Here is a 25,062-nt window from a genome sequence, read left to right as displayed (position 1 = left end):
ATGGACACTGCTATCTAAAATCTCCGATTAGAGGCGCAGACACACCTACAGTGGAGCACCCATAGGGATACTACTTGAAGAACTTTGGGCTTATTGGCATTACTAGTATGTAAAAAACCTGCAGACTCATGGGTACCAACTCAGGAACCAGTGTGCATCTATGTAGATGTCTCAATTGGCAACTTAAGTTTCTTGGAAGCAGATTCCCATCCTGGGGAACCTGAACTCTTTTTCTGAGAATCCTTCTGAGAGGATTTTTGAGTTTTCCTCTTAGAAGATCTGGGAGAGTGCTGCACTCGATTTGCTTGGAGACCGGTGTGCACTTTTGGGGGATGTGCGATTCCCCAAGGCAACAGGCACACCTGGAGTGGCCATCGCTCACTGGAATAGCCTCTGGCAAGAAAGGAAATGTTTAAATCCCAGAGCTAGGCATACCTGACTAGTGAAGGGAAGAAATGGAAAGAACAATGGTCCTTACAAACTATTTTTTAAAACTATCTAGTACTAACAACTACTAACTATTACTATATTTAACTAAAGTAAGTAAAAAGAAAAGGAGTACTTGTGGCACCTTAGAGACTAACAAATTTATTTGAGCATAAGCTTTCGTGAGCTACAGCTCACTTCATCGAATGCATCCGATGAATGCATCCAATGAAGTGAGCTGTAGCTCACAAAAGCTTATGCTCAAATAAATTTGTTAGTCTCTAAGGTGCCACAAGTACTCCTTTTCTTTTTGCGAATACAGACTAACACGGCTGCTACTCTGAAACCTAAAGTAAGTAAACTATGCAAAGAAATAAGTTTAGGTAAGCTCAGCTCTGGTACTGCTGAGGCTCTGTCTCAGGTCAAGGTGGTGGAAAAGGACCTGAGGGTAGTTTGCTTGCGCAGCTCTATAAAGCCTTGGTGTGGTGAGTGAAGGTGTGAGATATACACGTATGAGCTGAATGGGCAACTCCTACCTAAAAATCTCCACTCAAAGGCGAATGGGGCGCACACACATCTGAAGTTGAGAACCCAGTTCTCCACAATAGCTCATTCCTTACCAATGAAGAGCAAGAAAAGTAATTATTATAGGTCCAATCCTGCAAGTACTCAGTTGTAGTACTTACATACTCACAATTCCTATTGAATCAATGGAAGTTTTGTATGCTGAAGGATTGAAGGCTTGAGCCATATGACCTCAGTTTCTGAATGCAAGAGGCTCCTTTCTGGAAATGGGATTTTGAGACAAAGCATCATGCATTATGCTCTTCTTCATATGGTTACAGATTTTCCCATTCCCTTAATTTAAAGGCAGATTTCTACTTTAGTAATTGTTATTTAATATAGCTCAAACCAGAAAGATACAACAGTACTTTCTAGAAAGGTAGTAGAAGTTTCCCTATACTTCAAGAAACTATCAAGGATGTTAAGCCTTAAAATTGCAGGAAGTTTTCCATATTGTAAACCTTGTCTTACAGAGCAGTTTTACTTTGGAAAGAGAGACTATAAAATAGCATCATGAGATTCCATGTTTGTTGTCATGAGTAATGGTGGGGACGTTGAGGATTTAGAAGTGGGTAGGGGGGCTGGAGACCCTGGAGAGTTATGTCAAAGATGAGAAAATGGAATTTGATAAACATTAAGGAAGACACAGAGGATGGTGAGATTCAGCAGGGAACTTCTATTGTTAAGTGGCAAAATTGGTTTTGAAAAAAAAATACAACGTCCTGTGCAGAAGAATCCGCAGCGTTTGGATGCATAAGAATCCTATCAATGCAAAGCAGAACCAAAACACAACACCTAAAAATTAGGAAATCAATGTATTCAGACTTTCACCAATAATGCTGCTTAATGCAAATAAATTATAATAATAATAATAGCAGCATAACACAATGGCATGGGGCAGGAATGGGGGTAGTGGAAATGAGGGAAAGGAAATGTTGTTAAAAGATTGGAAAAAGTGGTATGAGAAACAAATGTAAGATACAAATGGAGCTGACAGTAAAGGCCATGGTGTCACCGGGGAACAAATCTAGGGGGGAAGAGAGGTATCTGAGGGCAACAGAAAAAAAAATAAATCAGAGGCTGACAGGAATGAAATAAGTGGCAGTGAAGAGAATGTGTGATGCTGCAGACAGCAAATGGAGATCAGTGTGTTAATTTTGAGACAGAATGATGAAAATAGTTTGGAAAATACCAGATTTACAGAATAACTAAAATGGTGAAAGGGAAAGTTAGTTCTAAGTTGGACAACATATTAACAATCTTCAGAGAGAGGTTTGGGCCCTCTAAGGAATGTAGAATTTATGAATTATTTTCCATATCCATCACTTCTTTTTGGCAACCTGGTGATATGCTTAACTTCAGTTTTCTTCAAGAGCTACTGATGAAATGGGAAATACTATAGTTGCAAATCCATTATTCTCAAAAAGTTTACAATCTAAACTGAGTATGACAAGAGAAAATCCTGGGAGTGATCACAGAGACAAGGACGTTGGTAGAAGGAACTCAAAGAGCCCTATAAATGTTATAGGTTTACTTAAGTAATATGCCTGTTAGTTACTGTTTTTTGTTAAATTTAAAAGGAAAGCATTGGTTGAAAGATTGTGGAAAAAAAGAAAGAGGGTGGCTATGAGCATATGAAAGAGAAGAGAGGTTGCATGGCATTTAAATTCAGGGAGAATATTGTAGATACTGAATAGCAGCATGGGGGAAAAGTCAATTATAATCCATCATGATACATGGAAATCTCATTTTGGTTATGGACATGCATAACTATTACAGGATGTATTTCTGTACAAAGGGCAGGCCATCCTGGATGATCTGTTTTAGAGAGCTTTACCAACCATAGATTTACAGAGACTCTGAGTTCAAAATGGCCTAAAATATGCACCAGTTTGCTTAGGTCTTGTGATAATGCCACAAATTTGTAAATATGAAAAAAAAGACTCAAAGTACATTTTTCTGAAATGTTTAATACACATTTTCAATATGGATAAAACATATATATATTTTTACAAAACATTTTTAGTCAATGACTAATTCCAACTGAAAGCTAATACCATAAGTAAATAGGATACAACTTTCAAAAATGCCATTTGAACTCCTTTTCATGTGCTAAAGAATGTATGGTCAAATTCTGTGTCTGGTTGTGTACAACACAGCTCCTATTAATTGCAACAGAAGTCCTATGTACACATACAAATCCAAAACATGACTCTTACTTCAGTTTTAATTGAAAATAACTCTTTTTTTCTATGTCAATTAAATAAACCTTTTAAAATTACCCCATGTTAATATTCCTAATTTATTATGTGAAGATCCTTTTAAAATAGCACTTCTTTAAAAAGCTGTCAGTAAATGTCAGTAAAACTTCTCATTAGTGAAAATAATAATATATTAATATAAATATAAACAAACATTTTCAAAATATATGAATTTACAATATTAGAATTTTCTCCCTTCTGACAGAAAGAGCGTCTGCAATCCTCTGCGAACATTAAACAGCTCCTCTTCATGCTATGGCAGAACAGTATCACATTTATTATACACTTTAAAACAAACTTTTTAAAACTATCACAGAATTCAGGCAGATATTGCAACATTAGAATGTTTTTTCCTTCTTGTGCTAATATTAACTCTATTAAAATACAAATTAGACACTACATAAGCATAAAACTAAAAGAGAATATACATATATATCACTTTTTAGGTATTAAAAATTAAGCATTGTTTTAATGATATTATTTATCAGTATTTCCCTTTTTGCTTCAAATGACAACGTATTAGAAATTGCATCTTGAAAGGAACTTTTTAAAAAGTGAATGTGCAGATAACTATGTTCTTTTAGGAAAACATACAAAAACAAATTGAGACAAAATAACTTTATTTACCATTTCTTTAAGAAGCTTCTCTTGAAGCCCTTTCATGTCTTCTTTCATTAGATGCATCTATAAAAATTGACAACATTGTGATATACATACATGTTTTCTTTTCACAAGTGACAATACATTTTTATGAAGACAATTATTCCCTCAAATTAAATGTAAAATCAGATTGTACTAATGCTCAGTCTTTCCATTGTTCAAAATAAGGCTGTCCAGGAAACGGGTGGGAAATATGAATCTTTTTAGGGCAGAAGTAACTAAGTACTATGGCATCTACTCCAAATTCTGACATTAGCATCAGCTTGGGTGTCACAAGTATATAAACATGAAATTATACATCTTCTCTCTATTGCACTCGACAATTTTTCCCCTCAGATTGGCTGAGACAGGGGTTTAGGAATTGATCCTGCAAGGAGCAGGCGTTTATGCAACAAAGTACTTAAGCAACTACTTAATTTTAAATACATAAGTAGTTCCACTTACTTCAATGGGATTACATACATGAGTAAAGATAAGCACATGCTTAAGTGTTTTCAAGATCAGGGCCCTAGATATGACAGAATTGGTTGAGACTCAATCTACATATAGCAAAGATGTTGGATAAAGGATCTAGCAATCCTCCTTGACTGAGGAAGCATAGCGGCCCTTTGTCAAAGGAGTTAACAACTTAAAGGTAATTCTGGATCTTTCATTATTTTGGAGACCTTGTGTGACCTTTGTAGCCACAAGTGACATTTTTTCATCTATTTGTGAGTACCCATTTCTCTCTGATATGGACATTGTCATTTATGATTTTCATATCAGATTATTGTAATGGTCTCTATACAGACTTCAAGATTAGCCCCACTCAGGAGATACACCTGAGTGCACAATGCAGTGTCCTGTTCACTGAGCAGTGTTGGTTACAAGGAACATATTACACCAGTACTCCAAAGACTGCAACTACTTCCTGCTCACTCACTCCTTGGTGAAATTCAAGATATTAATAATATCCCCCAAAGAACTACAAGTTTGGGTGCCTTAATGGTAGCACTTAAGCTAGAGGTGCTTGATGTTTTCTTAATTGCGAGGCAGGAAAAAACTTGAGGAAGAGAGAAAAACAGAGGACAGTTGCCAAATTGCTTGCTTCTAATTGGCTCTTTCTTGCATAACTGAAACACTGGTAAGTAAAGCTGCAGAATATAATATAAACTATGCTGCATGGCCATGAAATTTCTGCCATGATCATCAAATTAGGTGTTCATCTCTTCTAAAAGGGTAATATTAAGCCCTTAACATTGCACAAGTTATGGTCAAATTAAAAGGAAAAACGTTATTAAAAGGTATCTAGAGGATAGTAGTATAATGCTGGCGGTAAAGACTTGTCCTTTAAAGAAGTAATCAGGTGACATAATGTAAGAAATAAAAACAAAACTAAAGAGAACAAATGTCATACCTCAGAAGTAAAAATATTTTCCTCATAGTTAACACTGTGGGAGATGTGCTTTTCAAATGAAGTTTTAAGAATCTGAATCCTAACAACAACAAAAATGCAAATTAAAGATCTCTGTCATATATGAAAATGCCACAAAGATCTTGAATAGGGAAATTTAATTTTTAGTCTAACATACTATTAAAAACATTGATGACCATTATTATCCGTATTAGTGTAATATTCCACTAGACTTTGGCAGAAATTTATGTGGATAACATGTTTTCATATACAGCGCTTTTCATCCATAGATTTCAATACGTTTTACATACAGATGATGAAACAAAGGTGTAGAGCATTAAGTTACTTGGCTCAAAGTCATATATTGAGTCAACTGCAGAGTCATGAATGGAATCCAGGTCTCATAACAACATTAACAAACCCCACTAACCTCCGTTGTTCATTTTTCTTGCATGCACTAAACGTAAGTGCATGTTTTTTCCAAAAGTTCTAAAAAGAAATAAAATAATTAACTGAACCGGTAAGAAGTTAATCCACAGAATGTAGGACTTTTTAAAAAAAATATTTCAGGAGTAGCAGCCGTGTTAGTCTGTATCCGCAAAAAGAAAAAGGAGGACCTGTGGCCCCTTGGAGACTAACAAATTTATCCGATGAAGTGAGCTGTAGCTCACGAAACCTTACGCTCAAATAAATTTGTTAGTTTCTGTGGTGCCACAAGTACTCCTTTTCTTTTTAAAAAAATAGGTTTCTCCTGTTCCCAAATAACCTATAATGACAGACTAAGAACAGAATGATTAGGCATTCTACAAGAGCCCATATCTTCTGGTGTTTTAAAAAATTAAAGGCTCAGTGGGGCAGGATCAAACTGTAAAGCACTCACCTTTAACTCAACCAGCAATTTCAGCCCATATTTCCCAAAATCTATTGTGAATGGCTGTTTCCCCTACTGGCAAACAGAAAGCCCAAGACACTTTGATCAGACATTCCAAATAGGGTTCAATGTGGTTAAAATTAGACTAAATTTGTTCTAATGCATGATTTATGTTTTATTTTAAGCTCTTTCCAGAGTAAAAACCTAGTGTACTAATCCACTGTCTTCACCTTAATATTAATATTCTTATTGTTAATTTTACATTAAAGCTAGCAGCAGACTCACCAAGTCCAAGGTGAGCCATTTGGATACTAAATAAGAAGTTTACATCGGAGTTAACTAAGGCCTGTGGAGGCTAGGTGTCTTATTTAGAATACATAATAAGTCAATTTCAAAGGCTGGATTTGTTTGCCTGAAACATCCTAACCACTTAGTAGTTTATTTGTAATTTGACTGTTAATTTCTCTGAAAATAAAAATAAAGCCAAATGCCAGGAAGATGGTAAATTTTTGCCTTTACACAAAATGTGTAGCTCTTTTTTTATAGCAAGTTACAAAGCACATCTTCTCAGAGCCAGTAGTAATGGTCCACAGCTAAATGCCATACTTTAAAAAAAAAATCCAATATTTTTAGAAAACAGATTTTTTCCATTAAATAATTTAAATACAAACCAATAATTCTTTCTCCATATTTTTCAAAGATTGGGAATCTTTTTCAAAACTCTCAAGCTCCTCTACGATGGTGAAATGAAATTTGTCCAGCTGCTTGATCCTACCAAAACAGAAATAAACTAAAAATAAAAACATTTATGTCATTCAAATAAGTTTTTGAATAAGTATTCTGCTACAGACCTGCATTCATGCAACTGACAATTCATTGTTGTCAAATGCTGCTGAGCTGTTTTCAATGATTGCTTGGTAAAGTGGTCCATTCTTCTTGAGCGGCTCTAGAAAGAATTGTTTAATTGACTAATTGAGAAAAGAATGATAAAATACTGTATTATAAAACATAACCACAGTAGTTACTTATATAAGATCACAGGTTACAGTGGACAAAAGTCAACATTAACCCTCATATCAGAGACATTCCTTTTGCTTTCCCTTGAAAATCCATCAAAATGTAGTTGAATTAGATGTCTCTGAAAAATCACTGTTTGCATATACTTACTAGAAGTTAGTTAGAGATGGATAGCAAAATTCTACAAGTGTTCTGTCTTCACTGAGCATGCTCCACCTCCAGAGAGCTCACTGAGCATGCTGTAGCCTAGACTGAACAGGTCTTTTTTTTTTTTTTTTTTCCCCCCTGTTTGTTCATGTCAGGGGCTGCTGCATACCAGACTTGAGAGCAGGGAGACTACCTCTCCTGTGCTCTCAGTGTTCCCCTGCAGTGCCCAAGTGAGTAGAAAAGGAGGAAGTAGCAGAACTTGAATGCAGAGAAGGCGCTACAGGGCAGGAGAAGGAGGAACAAGGACAGGCTGGGAAGGGACAAGAGCAGAGAGGGACAGACACATGGGACACAAGCTGCAGGAAGACATACTAGGGGACACAGGGACAAAAGGGTCTAACCACTGGAACATACCCCCTTTAGAACCCAGAATAGAAGTCAGGATCAAGTCTTAACATTCCTCTGTTGTCAGTAAATACTGTGACACTCAGTGGCAAAGTGTCTCTCATTTCCCTCAAGTAACTACCAACTACTCCATAACTCACAGAGGTCTTTGCTGTGGATTTAAAGGTTCCAAATCTGTTGATGGACACATATGTATGGTAAACACAGTTCTGCATAATGGAATTTGTTTTATCATTTTGTGTTTTTGAAAAACTAGCAAATTACATAGGAAAAAAAAATCACTATGTAACTTGAACATTGTTTTATCTAAGTCAAGTCATATCAGAATTGAGATTTCCTGACCAACCCTAATTTGTCTGTCCTATGCGTATATATTATGATATAGTCTTTATTACATGATCGCATACAATTTTTTCCACAGGACCCATGCTTCATTCAATGTACAGGATGAACAGAACTCAGGCAGTGAAACAAGGTTGTTGTCTATATGGACAACTATCCATCAAACTCCTTTCAGAATATTGTGGATAATAACATTACCTCAGCCAGGTGTGTTGTGAAGATGAATGCATAAATGTTTGAGGCACTCAGATGCAACAGTGATGAGTGCCCCCGCCCCCCAAAAAGAGAGGAAAAAAACCCAGATCCCGAGGAAATGAATAATTCTGTATGCTGGGCAGGGTTTGACTGCTATGTAGTAAATGTAACATGGGGCCACCACCGACGGATAAAAAGAAATACTGAAGAATTGCCTCAATCCTTGAGCAGAGTCCAACCTGTGCACTGAATGAGGTATAGGTCCTGAGGAATGAACATGTAAATCAAAAGAATGCATCATAATGCATATGCAAAAAGGGTGCCATATAAAGGTTGCACAGACAACGTTTATTCTGGAATTTACTAACTTCTCAGTCTTTGACATAGCAACCTTAACATTCTTTTCATATTTATTCTTGTATGCAATAATATATAAGGTAGCTCTGTTAATGATGTTTCCAGTTAAGAGTATCAAATATGAGAAAGAAAGAAAAAGAAATAAACAGTATTTTTACACACACACACACACACACACACACACACACACATTACCTGAATTTTCCTAGTAAATTCCTTATGGAGCTTCTGACCTATCCCTACACTTGAACAACCAGGGTCCCAGACCTCTACATCCAAAAAAGACAACTCATTTACAGACACAGTAGATATGCTCTCGGATACTGAAAATTTGTAAAAGATCATATGCAACGTTAGAGAATTAGGAACGTATTTCTGTATCATCTGTACAGTACAAGTTATTTCAGTTCTGATGCCTGGGTTTATAAATCCCAAGACTAGGGCTCGTGTCAACTTCAATTGCATCCAGTTTAATTTCAGAAATTAAACTTTTGGACCTTCTTCTATACTATTCCATTGATTTTCAAATGTGCAGAGATTTCCCAGCAATATAGACTGAATAGGCTGAATGGGAACAATATGGAGCTGATTGTGCCACCCTTACTCAAGTTAGTGAGGACTTACTCAGGGGAGTAGTTTCAGTGACTTAGTGGGACTATTCCCCCTAAGTAAGTGCTCCGCAGGCTGAGTAAGAGTCATACAATCTGACCCCTTGCATATCATTTTGGTATAAAAACAGGGTAAGTCCGTTGAGGAAAGCGTAATGTAACCCGTATCGGGTTAGTGTAACGTAATATGTATACTAACCCCTTTCCGGCTTTAACAGATTTCATTTGTATATGGTTGATCTGTTTCTTTCTAATTTTTTTTTAAACATGTTAAATGTTTTGCATGAGACATTATTTATCAGGGATTTGAAATCTGTAATTGTTAGATATAGTATACTATTTAGAAATTTGGTAAAAAGCCTATTATCCACCCAGTCACCAAAACATCTACAGAGATTTATCAAGTACACATGTATTACACACATACTCTCTCTCTCCCTGACCTCTTCAGTTTACAGGGGCAACACCACTCTAAATACATAAATTACATCAAAACTTTAAAAAGTTGAGCATGAAAAAAGCAGGCTAATATTAGACCTTTTGAAAATCTGCCCCAAAACATTGCACACACAAATTTGGCATGTCATTGCATACTTAATGTTTGAAAATTAGGACTCAAACGGGTAGATCTCTCAGAAGGTAAAATGTTATGTCTAAAGGAGATAGCGTGCGTAAGGACTTCAGGATATGACCCAACCATACCTTGAATTTGCATACCATCCTTACTACTAGAGGATTTCAAAATGCTTAAAAAATTTAAACATACCAATACAAAGATAAAACAGACATTGTTATTTCCATCAAAGAAATTGCAACAATTTCTTGAATGAAATTCAGCTACTATTATACACAACAATTTAAATATAGCAATTTAGTAAAGAAAGTGATGAGACTATTTCTTACCAGTTATTTCGTTTGTTGCAGCCCACTTCTTCCCTTTTCTGGAAAATGAATGAGTCCTTGCACACTGCGTTATGGATTTCCCTAGCAGGAAGCAAGGACACAATAAATTCTATGAGCCAGCAGAGGTTTAAAAGTGCCCTCCCCAAGTCTAAGACTTCTTTGCCTCCACTCTTATTGCAAGCATTGAATCCATGCTTCAGCTAACTCCCCTAATTTCGCGTCGTCTTCTTCAGGTCTGATGAAAGATGGTAAGGAGGAAGAAAGAAGAAAAGACAAGAAAAAGCAAGAAAGGAGAACAAGCAGAAAAAAAGGACAAAGGAGCTAGAGAGTGTCATCCAGCTCTAGTTCCCAGAATTCAGGATTTTCAGTTGTGTGTCTCTACAGCCCTTTGGGGTGGGATAGAGACCCATTAGGAATGAGGTCTTCTACCAGAGTATCTTATGTCCGTGGGCTTGACCCCTAAGCATTCTCAAAGTTAACTCCTCTTCTTCTAGGAGCCCTAGGTGAAGCTCATGATCAGCCCTACTGTCCCAGGCCACCAGTTTCACTGTTGTACTGCTGAGCATGATGGGGCCTTTTATCTTCTACTACGTGTTTCTCCTTCCAGTTAGTGCTCCTCTCCCTATCCCCAGCGAGTCTCATACCAAGGAACCAGTTGAGGGAAGTACATATCAGAGTAGGGGGCACTCGTTTATCTGATATACCTGCAGTGACTCCAAATTATTTGCCTCCTTACTTCCTAATAGCTAGAGACATAACACTCTATGGAGAATGTGTTCCTGTTCCAGTAAGAGGAAGAAGTGATCTCAGACAACACCTTATCCAACTGGTAAACTATTGCAAATGTAGGTAGGCAAAATATAAATATTCAGATTCCAATTTGGAGAGAATACTGGAATGCATCTCTTGTGAAACATGCAATTAGCTCTTTATTGACCAAAAGTGATCAAACTTCTGTTTGTTTATTCTTCTGAATGATAAGAAGTCGACTGCTGTGTTTCTAGAACATTTATGTTATTAATTAAGGAAAGAAAATGTTCCACGATATTCTGTATCAATGTCTTAGAGAAGAGCAGGTAATTCTCTTTTCTTACATGTCTGCAATAAAAATGGAGCTTATTAAGAAGTCCTAAAGTAGGGTGACCAGATAGCAAGTGTGAAAAATCAGGACAGGGGGTGGCGGGTAGCAAGCGTCTATTTAAGAAAAAGCCCCAAATATCAGGACTATCCATATAAAATAGGGACATCTGGTCACCCTATCCTAAGAGTTTTAATTAGAATTCCAGTATTATTGTTCATAGTTAATACTTTAAGCAGTTTTCTGGTTTACATTTTTGTATGACTGAGCTCCAGCTAACCTTTATACACAGTATCATCATCTACTTTAAATAATTTTCTAGGGAGCAGCTTTGTTTCTCTCTCTTCTTCTTCCTTCCTCATTTCTACTTCATCAGAATCACTTTCCGCATCATTGTGGTACATTCGTTTGAGATTCACTTGTACTGTAGGCCCTTTAAAGTATGACAAACATATTTAATATAAGAGCTATAGAGAAATCAATGGTTTCAGAGTAGCAGCCGTGTTAGTCTGTATTCGCAAAAAGAAAAAAGGAGTACTTGTGGCACCTTAGAGACTAACAAATTTATTTGAGCATAAGCTTTCGTGAGCTACAGCTCATCATTGAATGCATCCGATGAAGTGAGCTGTAGCTCACGAAAGCTTATGCTCTAATAAATTTGTTAGTCTCTAAGGTGCCACAAGTACTCCTTTTCTTTTTAGAGAAATCAATGAATGTTGCATTTACAAGAGGACTTGTGCAGAGTCCTGACTGTTTGGTGCATGTCAATATAAGGGGCTGCTGCCCCAATCATCTTCATTGTCCTTAGGCCATATACCATGCAAGGACTCCAATGAAGAAGAAAACGATGGATGATACGATTAGTATGGGTCTGCTGACATAATATACTTAGAGAACATCTGTTAAAATAGTATGCTTTCTTTTTTCACTGGGAATTGCTTCTGCAGATCCCTTACTCCTGAAAGACTCATGGGCAGAAAAACCATCTGGAGAAAGGTTGGGTACTTAATTAAATCAAGATGAAGGGACTATTCTCACAAAAAGCACTAAATTTGGCTCCTAAATTAAGTGGGGCAATGGGGCTCCAAGGGATGCAATAGCCTCCATGGCCCTCGCAGAATTGTGGATCCATAGCTATAACCACGCACCTCTACCCAACCACATTCTCCAAAGGCCAATTTAGTCTCTTACCTGTAAATTTGTCCTCTCACATACCCAGTCCAGCAATCCTGGGAGTGCTAAAAATTATTTTCATGAAGGCAGACCTCTAGAGGCTTTTTCGAGTTAAATTCTCAGTTTATATAGGCAGGGGTGCCTAAACAGACTCCCAATTGATGCTTCTAAAGCTTAAGTGAAAAACATTCACATCTAACAGTAGCTTCCTATCAATAACAACAAAGATTAACACTAACTTTAGGAATAGAATAAACTGAGTATATATGAAAAGACAAATATACTGGTAAAAAATACTAAATAAAGTTTATAGGAGTTCCATTTCCACGTGTAGGGCTTGAAGAATCAGGCCTTATTTTTGTATCTTAGAAATGCTTTTCATCAACTATTACAGATATTCAAAGAAAGTACTTTTTCATAAGACACACTTACATACCAGATTCATGTATGTTGCCACAAGGATCTTTACACCATGACTGTTCTCTGCTTCCACTAGAAGTGTATAATGGAGATGGAGGTGCAGATTCCTAAAAAAATATACACACACACACACACACACACATATATATACACACACACACACACATATTATAATATATATATATATATATATATATATATATATATATATATATATATATACACATACATATACACATACATATACATACACATACATATACATACACACACACATATATAAAAATTATATATTAACAACCTCCAGGACCTCCAGTGAACCAATTTAGATAGTCTTCATCATAAATGAAGATTTACGTGTTTATTAAAAACTAGAAATATAAATATGAAAATACTAAAGGTACAGTTACAGCAAACAAATCAGTCTGCACATAGTTTTGTCAAAGTATTTTGGTTCGATGGCAGAATTTTTAATTATTAATTCTCCAGGACTTCTATTAATAGCCTAAGGCTAAAAGTACAAGAAACTACCTAACTTTATTTTGTAAGTTTCTGCATGCAGAAGTGGCAAGTCATTTTCTTTTTGAAATTTTTTTCTATTTAAAAAATATTCAAGGCAAAAGCAAAGATATGTTTTGTATTCTTTGTTAAAATACAAATTGTCAGTGCTATTGCTGGGATGAGAGATTATTTCCTTACAGTCATAACACAGGCAAAGTCTGAATTAAGACAGTTTCTAACAATGACATCCAAGACAACACTGTTTTATACTAAACTGAAAAATGCAGGCAATATTACAAGAAAAGTTTGAAAACAATGTTAAAAATGTAAAGCAACAAAAACATACTTTCCCTAATGCCACCAATTGTAAAAAAAACAAACATACAAAGCTGCAGCTTTTCAAATGGGATAGATGGTCTGCATCATACCTCTCCTTTATTTTGCATGTTTTTAGTGAGATCTTTCACTTCTGTGTCAATGGTGAGTTTGTCTGAAAGGTAATTTGTAACATTCACTGCCTCACTAATATCACACATTTCCACCTCAGGTTCAGTAACCTCCATGTCTTTTCCACTCATGACAGCTTTGTCCATAGTTACTGGAGTCAGACTAGGCTACACAAAAGAAAACAAAACTATTGTTAAAAATGGATATTCAAATGTACTAATTTTATAGCCCTTGTGTACTCTGTAGCTGAATACTGTGCATTGGTATAGACCAGAAGTAGCCATACTTGACCGGTTGATGTCCAACTAAACAATGCAATGTGGTGCATCACTAGAACCCTCACGTTGACCCCAACACCTTGGCTGCCAGTGCTGTTGCACATTGCTCCCCCATACATTTGCTGTGATGCCACAACCCTTTGGGAATTCCAGCGGATCATAGAAAATGAACATCTTCCCTACACCAGGACCTTAACAACATCCCTCACTGCTGCTTGAAGTGGTGAAAGCCCTTTTGGACCCACGCATTTAACCTTCAACAATGCAACCCCGATGAAGCATGGAAAGCCAAATGGAGTTCGCAAGAAGTCACAAACACCTCATGAAAGACCCGACGCAGAAGATCCCTGGCTTCAATCTCCCACGAAGCTCATGGACAACCCTAAACCGTATCCACACAAACCCTGGCAGATGCAGATACTTGCTGTACAAATGGAAAATTAAAGACTCTCCAGTGTGTGACTGGTCACCCAGAACAGACCGTGGAACATATAACTCAATGCCCAGTTCACAGATACAAAGGAGGCATCACAGCAATACACTCTGCTACTCCAGATGCAATTATCTAGCTTAACCATCTAAATGTAAAATTATAGTTGTTGCTCTACATTTACATCAGTCATATCATAAGAAGATTTTATCAGTTTATAGAAAATCTAAACAGAAGTTTAAAAAAAATCTCAGCACATACCAGGATGCATAATTAAAATAAAAGTGACTGTAAACTTGTTCATAATCCTATGAAAGTGTAAGATGAAGATGAACTAGTTGTCTTTACTTTTCTAATAATTAAGGGACAGATCATAACCTAAGTGTCTACGAATGAAGAGGACAGAGATCCAAGAAGTCAGAGACTCAGACTTGAGGCGGGGACATCGAAGAAGAAAGTGCCTACTCTGTGATATTCCCATGTCCCCACCTTAATACCCCTCTCAGAGCGTACTCCAAGGACTGAAATCTATGACAAGGGAACACTTTGCATAGAGTTCACCCCTTCAGGAATCCTCTGACTGAGTTGATGCTAACCTAAGCTCTTTTGAAAATCCCACCATAAGTGATTTAGAAGCACACGTGTCATTGAAAGTCATTGGGATTTGTAAAAAGAAAAGGAGTACTTGTGGCATGTGGATGCATCCGATGAAGTGAGCTGTAGCTCACGAAAGCTTATGCTCTAATAAATTTGTTAGTCTCTAAGATGCCACAAGTACTCCTTTTCTTTTTGTGAATACAGACTAACACGGCTGCTACTCTGAAACCTGTCATTGGGATTTGTGTTTCTAAGTCAGCATTTTTGAAAATTCGACCCATAGTCTATTAATTTAAATGTGTTCCCCCTTCATGATCTGAAATCTCTAAAGCAGGACTTGGAGAAAGTGGCTAGTGTGGGGTATCCCTGGGAATATGGAGCTCTGAGCTTTACTGCCATGAGGATGAGAGGACAGCCAAGGAGTGGGAGGCAGTTTGAAGGCACTTTAAGATAGTCCTGGCCTCCACTGATCTAACATCTACATGGAATTTAATGGATTCATGGGTTATGTGGGCCCAACCTACTGCCAAGTAAACAGGACTTCCAAAAACTGCGTGAGTGAAAACGTAGAGTTGTCATGCTCCTACATGAGTATAATACATACTTTCAAGAATCTAGACTGAGCAATTTGGAATGTGTTTGTGGTTTAGGGAAAACCTCAAATTCATGTCCCCAGCTGGAGATACAGAAAAGTATACATACAGGAGGATATTTTCATTGGCACCTCTCTACTGAAATGGACATGTGCAACTGATTGATAACTCTAATTAATACAAATATATAAATACATTGTGCTGGAAGATACTCAGTTTTATTTCTCTTGGGGACATCAGTGTTTGTTTCTACTGACCAATGAACAAACAGAGATGTGAGGGAGAAGAAAGGATGGTCTGGTGGGTAAGGCATGGCCTGGGTCTTGGGACCTGCACTCAGAACTCCTAACTCAACCATAGACTTCCTGTATGACCTTGAGCAACTCACTTAAGTTCTTGCAGCCTCAGTTACTCATCTGTAAAATGGGAATATTATTTCTTTTCTCCCATCCTTTGTCTTGTCTATTTAGACGGCAAGTTCTTTAAAATTGGGACTATTTCTTACTATGTATACATAAAAGCAGCTAAAAGAAGGGGGCTGGCCCCAATCTTGGTTGGGACGTCTTAGCAATATTACTTTTTGCATTGTTGTAAATTTTGATATATACTATAGATAATTCCTCCCATGATTATTACACTAATATTCCTGATTACAACAGCCTATTTCACTACTTGAGATTTTTTTGATTATGCATCTGTCCTAATCATGACACCAAGTAAAAAAGAGACAATACAACAAATCTTAAAATTAAATACTTGAACTGCATAAATATAAAATAATATAAATTATATTTATCATATCTGTGCTTTAATGTTCCACCTTTTAAACCTCTTTTTGGATACGTCTGTTTTGAAAAAGAGCATGGAATTTTGCACTTACAAAAGCACCTGGTTGAATACAATTTAAACACCTTCTACAGGCCTGATTTCTTGTTAGAATGGTCTACTAATTCTATTTCTATTAAACAGAAGTAATTCTCATTTACTATAAAATAGACATCATTTCCCCTGAAAACACCCAAATGAAGAAGTTGTTCCAATTAATTAATGAATACTGTGTACTTTACTTAAGATAATGCAGACATTGATATAATTGTAAAGAGTAATTTAAATTCTTACCAAAGAAAGTGGACTTAAAACTGGTGATAAACTTTCATTTCCAAATACCAACTTTCTGACATTTTCAGGGGATTGTTTTGGATGTATACTTTGATTATTCTTTTTTGTTGTATAAAGCTTGTTAGCTGAAATTCCTTTCACAATGCTTAAGGATTCCCTCTTTTCTGGTGTTGAGTCCTGAAGATAGGATGATGTTGAACTTTTCAAGGAAACATGTTCCTGGGTAAATGCTTCCTCTGGTACTTTTTCAGCACCTAGTAAGTATAAACACTTAATTGAGGATATTAGGTCTTAACACCTTCTTTTTCTTTTATACCTCATATCACAAGTCTTCTCTGTGTACAGAATTCCCACTGATGTCATTGTGAGTTCCATGGAAGGATGGACACAGTCATGTTGTGGGCTTTCAAGGGGTTTTCTTGAATGTCTTTGAGCACCTGCAACTCCAGTTACCTTGAACAAGAGTTGTGGGTGCTCAATGGTCCAGATTTGACCCAAGAACTATAATACTTTTTAGAAAATACAGTCCATAGTGTTAGAAAAAAAGAATTGCAAACTGAATGGACTGGGATTTCCCCATGAAAATCCTATCCTTTAAATAAGACATACTTCATATTAAAAACTGCCTTTGAAACCTGAATAAGCAGTCAAGTAAAATACATACTGGAACTTCCTTGTTGGCCATATAAAGAAAAAACATGTATTTGCCCATGACCATAAAATATTTGGGTTTTGTAATAAATGCTATACCTTTCATATGGAACAGCTGGATATTTAGAAATATATTTTCATATCACAACTGAGCTACTCTCATGCAAGTGCTTTGTCCTTAAAGTCTACACAACAAGAAAAATTGCTTTTACTTAGCATTGCTCATCATTATAGTATATTTTAATAGCAAGTAAATTACCAACTGTTCTTTTCACTGATATATTGTATTTCTATTACACTCTGGTATGAAATATCAACCATAATATCTATCAGGTTTCAGAGTGGTAGCCATGTTAGTCTGTATCAGCAAAAATAACGAGGCGTCCATTGTTATATATCTAACAATGATGACAGCTCACCTATGTATTTTCTGCATTTTAACATATGATATTAACATAACATACATTAAATGGACAAAGAGGATATAGTACATATATTTAAAAGCAATTATTTGGAATGAATTGATATTAGAGAGACACATTAATTAATTCATATCCAAAACAGGAGCAGACAACTTTAAAAATGAAAATACAAAATAATACACACATCTCATCGTCTCAACTGATGCTGGGCTTTCAGGTGAGGCTACTGGTGACATTTCTAATTTTCTCCGTTTTATAGGATCTTTTGATTTAGTAAACATTTTCTGTTGATTTCTTGATATTTCCTTTTTTGGCTCTGTAGAAACATTGTTCTTTAGTTCCTTGTGTTGATTCACAGCTTTGTTTTGGCCATTTTTGTGTTCTTGCTAGAGGTACACAAATCTACATAAGCATTACATTTAAACACACTAGATATTACACATGTATACATATATATACACACAATATATAGATAAGTATACAGTACAATATATCTACTTGTCCAGTCAGACACATGGTCTAATCGGGAGAGGTGCCAAGTTTCTCCTTTAGTTCTAAGGACCAGATTTATAAAAGGTATTTAGGTGCCTAAACATAGGCACCTAATGGGATTTTCAAATACGCCTAGGTGTCTTCATCTCCCGTGGACTTCACTGGGATTTGAGCATATTTGTCATGTTGCAGAAATGGTTTAATCCAGTATATAAATTTTACTTAATATTAAAATTATAAAAAAATACCTCTTTTTCAGTTTGTCAGTACTTTATTAAAACATACCATTGTTTAATTGATCCTGAACTGGTTTAGGCATTCAACAAATGTATTAATATATGCTTCTTTTTAGGGCTGTCAAGCGATTACAAAAATTAACCATGATTAATCGCACCGTTAAAATAATAGAATATCATTTAGTTGAATATTTATGGATGTTTTCTACATTTTCAAAATATATTGATTTCAATTACAACACAGAATACAAAGTGTACAGTGCTTACTTTATTTTTGATTACAAGTATTTGCACTGTAAAAATACAAAAGAAATAGCATTTTTCAATTCACCTAATACAAGTACTGTAGTGCAATCCCTTTATCATGAAAGTTGAACTTACAAATGTAGAATTATGTACAAAAACCCTGCATTATAAAATAAAACAACCTAAAATTTTAGAGCCTGCAAGTCCACTCAGTCCTATGTGTTCAACCAATCGCTCAGACAAACAAGCTGGTTTACATTTGCAGAAGGAGATAATGCTGCCCACTTCTTGTTTACAATGTCACCTGAAAGTGAGAACAGGCGTTCAAATGGCACTGTTGTAGCCAGTGTTGCAAGATATTTACGTGCCAGATGCGCTAAAGATTCATATGTCCCTTCATGCTTCAACCATCATTCCAGAGGCCATGTGTCGATGCTGATGACAGGTTCTGCTCGATAACAATCCAAAGCAGCAGATGCCAACAGCAGAAGATTGGTTTTCTTTTTTGGTGGTTTGGGTTCTGTAGTTTCTGCATCAGAATGCTGCTCTTTTAAGACTTCTGAAAGCACGTTCCACACCTCGTCCCTGTCAGATTTCGGAAGACACTTCAAATTCTTAAACCTTGGGTCGAGTGCTGTAGCTATCTTTAGAAATCTCACATTAGTACCTTCTTTGCGTTTTGTCAAATCTGCAGCGAAAGTGTTCTTAAAATGAAGAACATGGTTTGGGTCACCATCCAAGACTTCTATAACATGCAATATATGGCAGTATGTGGGTAAAACTAAGCAGGAGACATACATACATACATACATACTCAAGGGGTTCAGTGACAAATTTAATTAATGCATTATTTTTTTAACGAGCATCATAAGCATGGAAGAATGTCCTCTGGAACGGTGGCTGAAGCATGAAGGAGCAAACCAATGTTTAGCATATCTGGCACGTAAATACCTTGTAATGCCAGCTACAAAAGTGCCATGCAAATGCCTGTTCTCACTTTTTGGTAGGGTGACCAGATAGCAACTGAAAAAATGGGATGGGGGTATGGGATAATAGGTGCCCAAATAAGAAAAAAGTCCCAAATAATGGGACTGTCCCTATAAAAACGGTACATCTGGTCACCCTACTTTCTGGTGACATTGTAAATAAGACAAGCATTATCTCCTGTAAATGTAAACAAACTTATTTATCTCAGTGATTAGCTGAACAAGAAGTAGGGCTGAGTGGAAGGACTTAGAGACTCTGAAGTTTTACATTGTTTTGTTTTTTAGTGCAATTATGTAACAAAAAAACTACAGTTTTAAATTGCACTTTCAGACAAAGACTGCACTACAGTACTTGTATGAGGTGAATTGAAAAAAATAATTTCTTCTATTTTTAGAGTAAATATTTATATTAAAAAATAATATACACTTATTTAAATTACAACACAGAATACAATATATATGAAAATGTAGAAAAACATCCAAAATATTTAATAAATTTCAATTGGTATTCTATTGTTTAACAGTGCAATTAAAATTGTGATTAATCATGACAAATTTTTTTTTAGTTAATCACGAGTTAACTGTGATTAATTGACAGTCCTACCTCTTATGAGGTCAGCATATTTTCTGTTTCAAAGAGACTAATGTTAAAATTTCAAAAGTGTCTAAGTCATTTAAAAGAGCCTGCTCAGAGACTTGTGTGCTTTTAAAGCTTAGGTGCTTTAAAAACAAACAAAAAACACTAAAACACGTTTCTGGAGTATAGAAGATTCTCTCTATATAAATCTATAATAAAATCTACATAAATCTACTTTAGAGTAGGGAAAAAAGAAATAGGGAGTAATTTCCAGAGGGTCTGAGCACACACAATTCCAGTTGAAGTTAATGGAAAGTACAGGTGCTTCAGAAAATCAAGCTCAAGCATGGGTGGGTGAACCTCTGCTTTCGGGAAGCTAGCCCACTGGCCCCACCCCTTGTGGCCAAGGCCCCGCCCCCTGCATGCCAGAGCCCTGAAACCCCCCTCCCACCCCATAAAAGGAGAAGCCCTGACTCTGAGGCACCCCCGTGACTGGAGGAGCCCTAGCCCACCCACCTCGGGCTGAGCTGCAGCTGTGGCCCCTCTACCCCACCCAGGTGCCACATTGAGCCGCTGCCCCTCCCTCCCGCTGCTGACACCCCCCATCCGCCAGAGTTGGGCTGGCCGCAACACTGGGCCGAGCCGCCAGCTACCCCCAGCACTAGGTAGAGCTACTGGCCTCCCAGAGCGCCAGGCCGAGTCGCTGTCCCCCCGGCCTCCAAGTGCCTGCCGGGCTGGGCCGAGCCAAGCCGAGCCGCCATCCTCCCCACCAGAGTCAGGCCAGGCCGAATTGCCGTCACCCTAGTGCCAGTTGCTTGGGCCCCTGAAGGCCCTACCCCCTGCCAAGCTGCCGGCCGCAGCCTCCTTAGTCTGCCGGCTGTCCACGTCCCTCCTCCCTCCCCTGTCCAGAGGAGGAACACGGCAAGCCGTGAGGACCTGGGGGTGGGAGGGGTGGGTGGAGTGGAGGAGTCAGTGGTGGGTCTCACGGAAGGGCCAGGTTCACCGCTGCTCAGGTGTCTGGCAGCGGGTCGGCAGAAGCGCCTATTACACCCACCGCCCAGGAGCTCAAGGTTCTCCAACTTGGGCAATCAAAATTTGAAGCACCTAAAATCAGTGGCCACTTTTGAAAATTAGGGGGCTAGTTTCATAAAGATGCTGCAGAAGATCAATACTGTTTACCTGTACTCTTAATTTTTCTTTCCTACATAAGCACTGTGATGATTTCTGTTCACTCTCAGACTCTGAATTTGAGTAATCCTTATAACTTTTTTTTGCTAATGCTGCTCTTCGAGGCCATTTTGGTCTGGTTGTCTGTTTTATTCTTTCATTAGCCTTTGCATTTTGTTTTTTACTAACAGGTACCTTTGGAAGAAATAATGTTGATGTAAGTTGAAGATTCTAATAACAAGAACTATGGAAAAGAACAAATTGCACTGCACCATGGTGTATGTACCAGGAACTAGCTACAGTACTTTGAAAAAAGGAAGCACATATTAGCCTTAGAATTTTACATGTTTATTCTATAGAACATAGGGCCAATAATACCGCTGACGTAACTCCACTGACTTCAGTAGACTCATATTAGAGATGAATTTAGCAAGTAATCTTTAATGGTAGTTTAGCACTGGCCAAGACAAAACCTGAAATGTTGACAAGCTAAAGGATAATTACTCATTGAAAAGGTTCCCTCTTCCCCATTCTCCTGGGTAGAGAAGGATCAAAATATGCTTATTGAACTGGACAACCTAGAAGTTCCATGGACTTGTAAATGTTGTGATAAGTTGTGATAACCGAAGGTTAATGATCTTCTGCTAGGTGTCATGAGTAAAAAGAAGAGAAAAGCAAGAGAAGACTTCAGGATGGGGGTAGAGTGAATGTTTCTCCATCCTCCTTCTGAGTTATGATATGGGATATAGTTTCTATAGGCCTGATACTCCTGTCCTAATCTATATCAAAAGGACTGAAGCTTATGACTGACATAAAATAGCCATAAAAATACAAACTCTCCATTTAATTCTGTATTATTAAATGCACACACAGAGCTATCACATTATTTTTTATTTGTCACACTTTATATAAGTGTATGCTTATAAATAGTTTATGAAGGCTTAATAATTAATAGAGGTTTTAATAACCAGTTTAATCAATTGTTATAAAGACTAGCAGGTCAATAGATTGCTTTGAACCATGGCTTACAAACATCTATATGTTGTCCAATAATATGGTTATAACCATCTATACTCATGTCTAACATATTTATAACATCTTGTAATAATTTATTAATGATTATAAACTATTTATAAATGTAACTTCAAGTATGACTTTTCCAGTTTATAGCTTTTATGCTTAGTTAAGTTTATCATTTTTCTAAATAATCTTACAAACAATTCAGAGGTATTATATATAATGCAGTAAATAATTCAGAGACAAAAAGCTATCTTAACTAAACCAATCACTGAAAAAAATGAATAATTTGAATACAATGGTTTGTCTTGCCATTAACCAGTAACTAATTATTGCCAAAAAATTATACATCATCCTAGACAACAAAACGCAAGCATCAAAATGCCATAATCATTCCAACTCTCAGCTAGTATTATTAGGGAATAGGAATTGTAACTGGCTCTGTTGTATTATTAAAGCAATCAGAACCATTTTTAGTGGCTGTGAATTTGAAAGAATTTTGTTGAAAGTTAACCGTGCATTAATACAAATATTTTAAAAAAAATCCTATGGTCAGTTAAAATAGATTAAAAATAGCTATTAAAATTAAATTGCAATTTTACATTACCTTTTTATTTTTTGTTTTTTTCCCTTCAGATATATCCATCAGACGTGCAGGGTCAGAGAAAGTATCTGCTGTTAAAATCAACAACATTTAGAAAACTAGCTTAATATCCAAAAAATGTTGACCATCTAAAATTTTAATTGTCAGTACAAGGTATCATGTATATACCCACAGATCTTTATCAATGCATTAAACTGCCTTCAGATTACTATTCGGACAGTAGTAGTTTTGTTAAAAAGAATTCTTTTTGTCCTAAATAAAAACACTTTTTTTTTTTTTTTTTTTAACACAAAATTCACCTTCACAAATACTGAGGATAAGCACATTTCAAAGTCCATAGGTTATGGAAGGTAGCAGAACAAAAACATACTGTACATTGTGTGACAGATATGGCAATTTCCTGCCATATCTTCAGGAGATTGTATTTAATTAAATTTAAACATCTTTGAAGTCTATTGTATTTCATGTATTATTGTGGGCTAGGACTATATGTAACCTCTCAAGTAGGGAGAGAGGACAGATGTGAGACCTGGGGTTCAAAGGATTATCTTAAACATGGTACCAGACAAGAATGGACTTCTGGAACAAACAATATTAAGTGGTTTTCTTGGAGAATATCTAAGGGGAGGTGAATGCAAATTATCCACTTCCAGTTATGCAAAAACACAGCCTTTTGAAGCTACACCCTGAGAAGAGAGCCATTGTCAGCTGATCCCTTTACATGAGGCCAACATCAAAAGTCCAAGCTGTACAAAGGAATGACTGAACTATTCATGATTGTTCTGGTTCTGAATCTGAGACAAATTATGTAATTGTAACCAGAGGAAAACCCAGTTGTGGATTTTAAGGACTGGCACCTACCAGAACCCAAGGTTGGAGTTGTAACCTCTAGTAAACTTTTGAGCATGTGTGTATTTCTTTTATTGTTTTTAATATGTTTTCTCTGTAATGCTTTCACCTGATGAATGAATGTGCTTGCTTATAAAGAGCTGTGTGGTAACTTATAACTACGGGCAATACACTGGGCAGAGACTGTGGAGAGAAAGCATAGTGCTGATGGTGGCCTTTTAGGCAGTCTGGACTGCTGGGAATATCTTGGCGTAGGCAGGGAATATGCAGTCTTTAAAGATCCCTTGGTCAGGAAGGAGATACTGTCGGTCTCTGCCGAAGAGAGGTGGTGGCTGAGGAGCTGGGAGCCTAGAGTGGTTGCCCTCCAGGGACACTACCATGAACCGTGACACACTGCACACAACATACATTATGCATGGCAAATATAATTAAATAATTTTAAAACTATTTACAGGCAAGTGAAACACAGTCCCTAAATGTTCAACAATTAGTTTCTTACTTGCTTTTATACTTTTAGATTTCTTCAGATTTTTAGTTCTGCTGTAGTCTATTAGTTGGGGTTTAGGTTTTCTGTTAGACTCTCGTAGCCAACTGGTATCTGTCTTGCTGTCATCACCTCTGTATTCTGTGTCAGTGTCACTAAAGAGATGCTTCATGTTTTTATTAGTTCTATTCTACAAAAACAAAAACGCTTACACGTCATTTATTTCTGTTTTGATTTAAAATACAGTTTTATCTAAAAGTATGTGGTATTTCTGGAGATAAGAAGCATTTGAGCTACAAAACCCAAAGTCTAAAGGCCTATCCTTACAAAAGTTTTCACAGTATTAAATTCAATAACTTCAGGCTGCTTTAAGTTACGTCAAGAGACAGTTCCACCTCCATTCAAATAAAGGACCGTGTGAGTGGAAAGATGGCTTAGAGTTTTTTTTTTATAATTCTTTATATCATTTTAAGGGGAAAAAATGGTTATTTTCCATATTGAAATTTTGGACTTTTTAATATCAGTTGCCCTGAATTTAAGAAACTT

At 36.7% G+C, this 25,062-nt stretch overlaps 1 protein-coding gene across 1 annotated transcript in view; it reads right to left on the bottom strand.

Moving 5' to 3' along the window:
- Positions 1–2,986: 2,986 nt before the first annotated feature.
- The window catches only part of SYCP2 (synaptonemal complex protein 2), a 61,741-nt gene continuing 39,665 nt past the window's right edge, over positions 2,987–25,062 (bottom strand). The window contains 16 exon segments of the mRNA XM_043496091.1: positions 2,987–3,504; positions 3,879–3,935; positions 5,308–5,386; positions 5,735–5,793; positions 6,847–6,946; positions 7,027–7,121; positions 8,834–8,961; positions 10,150–10,230; positions 11,508–11,660; positions 12,837–12,927; positions 13,750–13,935; positions 16,786–17,039; positions 18,043–18,244; positions 21,575–21,757; positions 23,187–23,254; positions 24,532–24,706. Coding sequence (XP_043352026.1) covers positions 3,433–3,504; positions 3,879–3,935; positions 5,308–5,386; positions 5,735–5,793; positions 6,847–6,946; positions 7,027–7,121; positions 8,834–8,961; positions 10,150–10,230; positions 11,508–11,660; positions 12,837–12,927; positions 13,750–13,935; positions 16,786–17,039; positions 18,043–18,244; positions 21,575–21,757; positions 23,187–23,254; positions 24,532–24,706 — 1,983 coding nt within the window. The 3' untranslated portion in view covers positions 2,987–3,432.

This window comes from Dermochelys coriacea, chromosome 13, assembly GCF_009764565.3.
Source record: "Dermochelys coriacea isolate rDerCor1 chromosome 13, rDerCor1.pri.v4, whole genome shotgun sequence".
Taxonomy (NCBI): Eukaryota; Metazoa; Chordata; order Testudines; family Dermochelyidae; genus Dermochelys; species Dermochelys coriacea.
Note: the sequence above shows the minus strand (reverse complement) of the source record. Positions and strands in the feature narration are given on the sequence as shown.